Here is a 5,483-nt window from a genome sequence, read left to right on the forward strand (position 1 = left end):
ATTTCCTTTCTGCGGGTTGCACATTTGAGCGAGAATATGTGCTCTTGTCATCTCATTTTGCCCCGTTTGCCTAGCTACTACTACTTGGTAGTTTGCACTAGAAAGGTGAAGTTTGAAATAACCAGCTGGTAAGTTGCTTTCGATCAGGTAAATTCCTCGCTATATTAACTAATTCCGTTGCTGTTTCACCATCTGCATCCCTTCTGGTTGTCAAGTAATCTTATGGTGCCTTCTCATTAATTTGTGTGCATGCAGCTGGATTCAGTTTCAAAAAAAGGAAAAGGAAAAGAACCTTGGAAGTGGGTGGTTGTGCTGCGGATGGATCTGTGGACTGACGACGTGATTAGCTAGCTAGTGTGCTTCTCTGTAGCATGCATTTCAGGACATGCATGCATATGCATAACTAGAAAGGATGTTGCTGTACATGGAGAAAAGAAACAAACACGAGAGGTGGGGGGGGGGGGGGGGGGGGGGGGGGGGGGGCAGCTAAAGATTCAAGACTGGAAATATAATACATATATATCAAGGGATAGATGTAGTACATGATGAGGCGCTGCATACATATCATGGAGGAACACGCACGTACGTACGTACATTTCATGGAGCGAGTTTGAGTGGCAACTCAACAATTTATTCTTACATAAATTGATACTATAACCATGGAGGCATTGACAGGGCATGCATGCATGAGTAGCTAGTTTAATTATTAATTATTCTTGCATGCACTGAGATGCCTCATGCCCTAGGCCAGGTGATGGGGCCTGAGTCGCAGGAGTTGTCCTTGGGCCAGAGGATGAGAGAGAGGGCACCGACGACCTCATTCAGGCTTGTCATGCCCAACTCGTCCTTGAGCTTGACAGCCTCAGGCCCGTCGTAGCGTCCCTTTTTCTGGCGCGCAACAAGGACGGCGCAGGACATGTCGGACCATCTCACCACATACAAGGGTTTCTGGATCGTGGCGCCACCGGAGAGCCATTTGGGCAGGATGTAGTCTTGGATTGGCCTGAGGCGCGTTGCTTCGCAGAAGGTGACAGCCATTATGGCCAGGGCGCGGGAGACGCAGCTGGTGTCGGCGCCAACTGACTGCTTGTACACGGCCAACTCGTGGAGCGCCCGGAGCGTGGTCTCCTTGCCGAGCTCCAGCATCCCGAGGTTGGCGTGCCCGTTCACCAGCCCCCTGTAGCTGTCCTTGAAGGGGAGGATGGTGGCCCGTGGGATGAGGTTGCGGATGTTGGCGAAGGTGTGCCACTTCCCGGAGCTGTTGGCGAAGGCCTCGATGTAGAGGTTGTCATTTCGTATGGCGAGCATGATCTCGTCATGGCCGTCTCCGCGGAGCTCCAGCATCAGCCACCGGTCCGGCTTCGGGGTGCTGGTTTGCCTGGCGAGGATCGGCAAGCCCTTCTCCGTGTACTTGCTGGTCCGGACGCCGAAGCTGTGCACCTCCGAAATCATGGCCTTGTAGCTTGAGATGGAGTTGGCCTCTCTGTCATTGACCACCTTGTGGTCATTCGGGTACTGCCAAGCCTGCCAATCAACAAAAATATGCATCCATCAGCAACATGGATCGATGAGGAAGAAGAAAAGCACGTACGTACTAGAAGAACCGAACCGAACCCAACCAATTGCAAGGAGTAGGAGGAGGAGCTACTACTTACTGCCCGGGCTTCAACGGGTCAACGTCGAAGGCTGCACCGGGACTGGTGGGCACGGCCAGCAACAGGAAAAGCAACGCCATCTCAGCGTAGTAGTACGTGATGGATCTCTATCGATCGTCTCCTAGCTAGCTTACCTGGTTCGAAGAACGATGTATGAGAGAGAGAGAGAGAGAGAGAGAGAGAGAGAGAGAGAGAGAGAGAGATAGGCTAGCGATAGGCTACTCAGATCGTGTAGTGCATATATATAGCGTAGAGCGCATGCATATGCAAGAGTTTCAGTGGATGCACCGTACCGGCCTTGCTGCTACTTGGGACAAGTGTTAACTGCACGGTGCAAGTAAGCAAGCAAGCACCCAACCCTCCGAGATCTCGCAAGTTTCTGTTGCATTGCATTGCAACACAACGGAAACAAGAGAAGCGCCAGTGCGTGCTAGTGGAGGTTTCTATTGCAAACAAGGGAGAGTAGGTGGGTGGACAGTTTTCCTTCTTCATTTGTGCTGGTGCATCTGCCTACGCCCAGCTTCATTCTACGTTACTAGCTAAGCATTTTCTTAAGTAGGTGTATATATAGCAAAGTTTTAGATAGCGCGCTAAGCCTCTTAGCGTCGGCCTGACCAAAAGCTATGAAACGCTATAGCGCAGCTATAGCGTGCTAAGCCCCATTTAGCGTTTCAGTATAAATCAATAAAAAATGAAAAAATAAACATAGAATCAGTCATCAACTTGACATATATATACTTGAAAATGGACATATATCAACTAGCATACAGCCAAGTTAATAGAAAAATGATACCGTATTATGTAGTTCCTACCATACTCATGCAAACAGCCACATAACATAGTGCAGTTCATAAACTATAGCAGCAAGTCCTAAACTCATAGTCATAATGCAAAGAACAACCCCATATAGTACAATACATAATAAGGACATATATCAGGAGATGGTTCAATTCATTACATAACAGAGCAAAGTTTGGCATAGCAACTAGCAACATACCACCAGCACACTTTGAATAACAAAAGTGGTACATCAACAACATGAGATGGTCCGGTTTATAAGTTCAGCCAACTAACTTGACATAGCAACATAACGACATACCACCAGCACACTTTGAAACAACAAAAGTGGTACACCCAACCATGCAATTAATCCGAGTCAGCAAGGGCCGAGGGAGACTCATCTTCTGATTCCGACGAAGAAGAATTGGAAGAGGCAGAAAGTATAGCTTCCTCATCGACACTATTAAGGAGAGATTGCAAGCTCTTCTTCCTCTTCTTTCTAGGGGGCGCAGTAGGCCTCTTCTTCTTTTTCCCTTGTTCTTGTGATGTTGAAGCTCTCTCTTGTTGAGTTTGATCTTCATCACCAACATGTTCAACAACATTATCATTTCCAACAATGCCGGTGATGAACTCGTTATCCTCGTCCTCAAGAACATCAACGATTGTCTTCTCTATTGGGTCTCTACTCTTGTTCTCTCTCTTATGCTTCATCCTAGAGTTGAACTTGATAAATACAAGATCACTCATCCTATCATGGAGTAGCCTGCTGCGTTTCTTTGTATGAACCTGTGTAAGTGAACAAAATCAAGTATGGAACACATGGCCTCAATTTGAGAAGTGCAAGGAACTATATTTTGTACTTATGAACTTGTAATTGTCTTTCTTACTTGTTCAAATGCTGACCAATTTCTCTCACAAGCTGAGGAGCTACATGTCAAGAACACCGTTACTTGTCTTGCTTGGGCAATTATTTTGTCAACCGATCCAAGCTTCCCTATGTCCTCCAACATGAGATCAATACAATGGGTTGCACATCCATTCCAAAAAATGGAAGGTCGCTTTGCTTTCATTAGACTTGCTGCTGCTACATTGACACTAGCATTGTCGGTCACCACTTGAACGACTTTGTCTGCCCCTATATCTTCGATGCAATTATCAACGAGGTCAAAGATGTATTTGCCATTTTTTTGGACAGATGAACAATCAACTGAATTCAAGAATATGACTCCTTGAGAACTATGCACAACTAGGTCCATTACTCCCCTGCCCTTTTTATCTGTCCATGCATCTGTCATTACGGTACAACCTGTGTGCTCCCATGCTTGCTTATGTGGTTTGAATGAATCTAACACCTTCTTCTTCCTTTTCTGCAAGAATGGTCCACTCATCTCATATGCAGTAGGCCCATCGAAGTTTGTGCCAACATCTCCAATGGCCTGAAGCATACATGCAAAGCTAGGAAGTGTGACAGTGTTATGTGGGATGCTAGCTTCATAGAAAAATTGACATATATATCCACAAGCTCTATCCCTCCTCTGTTGTCTTTGCTGAGTTGACACCTTCGACTGAACCTTTTCGGATTCACAATTTCTTTTTTGCTTCCTCTTGACAGTTTCTTCTATACCAGGCTTGCAGAATTTGTCCATAGGGCCACCCATTGAGCTGCTTGTGCCTGGTTTTGACCTCAAAATCACAACATGATTGCCATCTTCTTCATCAGTTTCTTGTTCTCCATCGGAGTGATCTAAGTCAACACTAGATCTGAGCGCCTCCAATCCCTCGACCTTTTTTTCCTTCAGCTCAGCACTCTTCAGAAGCAAAGCTATCATCTCCAGCCTGACATCACTAGGAACCTTCTTGCATGGTAAGACACCACAATTCGTTATTTGTGAAATGTGAAACTTCATCCTTGTAATGCCAGCTGTGCATATCTTGCCACAATAGTTGCATCGCTGCCAATGCTTCTTGTTCACATCTGGAAGAGTGCAATATTTCCACGCAGGGTCATCCGAATCAACAACTTGAGGGAGTGAAGGTGCTGCTACTGAGGCAGTGCTTGAGCCACCAACATCTATGCAAAAAGAAGCGAACAAAATAAAATTAGTTATTGTTTAGGCAGATTAATGCAATCCAAAGTACGTGATAGAAAAATGTACATCAGTAGCAAATAAACTTTCAATGTATCTGTATTCTGTATATAACTGAAAACTTCAGCAGATTCATTTTTATTGCGAATCTTGAGCATTCAGCTATTCACCATTTTCCTGTAGCAGTACAAGCATCCACAAGAAGAGATAACAGAGGATAGATGAGCTTACCTGCTGACGGGATTTGCTGGCTCATGGTCGCCTGGTGGACACCGTCGCCGCGGGGTGCTCCGTCGCCTTGTGGATGCGGTCGTCGCCGTCAGCAGAGGAAGTGGCCAGGAGGGAGCAGCCGAGAGGAAACGTCCGGGAGCTGCATCACCTGGTGGAATACCCCGTCGCTGGGAGGGAGTGGCGAGGAAGGTCAGTCGCCGGAGTGGCAGCTCAAGGGCGTCGCCATGGTTGGTCGTTGGTCGGCCGCCGCCATGGTTCCTGTTTGAGATGAGGACGGGAGTGGGGATAGGGTTTGGCTCGAGAGGAGGGTTGGGGGTATTCGACTATTGGTAGGCTTGGGCTTTGGCCCGCGCAGCGATTTCATTTTGGACCGAAAATTTTAGGTCAGAGACGCGGGACGCTAACGCTAGAGGCCCAATTTTAGCGCTAAGTGACATCTAGCGCGCTATTAGCACGCTAACTCTTCGTACGTGAAATCAAGCTTCGCGTAGCGCACCACATTCAGGATGCGTGTAGCGCCGCTATAGCGCGCTATCTAAAACTTTGATATATAGCCATCCTACTAATTAATATACTCCCTTAGAATATATATACTCTTTCAAAGAAAGAAACGTAGTACTAGCTAGGGGAGGTATCTATCTATATGTTACAAACAAGGGAGAGAGTGGGTGGGTCTTCCTTGTGTTGTACTACTTGCTTGTATCCCATTCTGATTATGCACCACTAGGTA

General features: G+C 46.7%; 1 protein-coding gene across 1 annotated transcript; it reads right to left on the minus strand.

The window, feature by feature from the left end:
- Positions 1–735: 735 nt before the first annotated feature.
- LOC123170099 (protein synthesis inhibitor II-like) lies at positions 736–1,735 on the minus strand. Its single transcript, XM_044587943.1, has 2 exons — positions 1,679–1,735; positions 736–1,524 (listed from the first exon to the last, which is right to left on the minus strand). The coding sequence occupies exons 1-2, from the start codon at positions 1,733–1,735 to the stop codon at positions 736–738; spliced, it is 846 nt and encodes a 281-aa protein (XP_044443878.1).
- Positions 1,736–5,483: the final 3,748 nt, after the last annotated feature.

The sequence above is a fragment of the Triticum aestivum genome, chromosome 7D (genome assembly GCF_018294505.1).
Source record: "Triticum aestivum cultivar Chinese Spring chromosome 7D, IWGSC CS RefSeq v2.1, whole genome shotgun sequence".
Taxonomy (NCBI): domain Eukaryota; kingdom Viridiplantae; phylum Streptophyta; class Magnoliopsida; order Poales; family Poaceae; genus Triticum; species Triticum aestivum.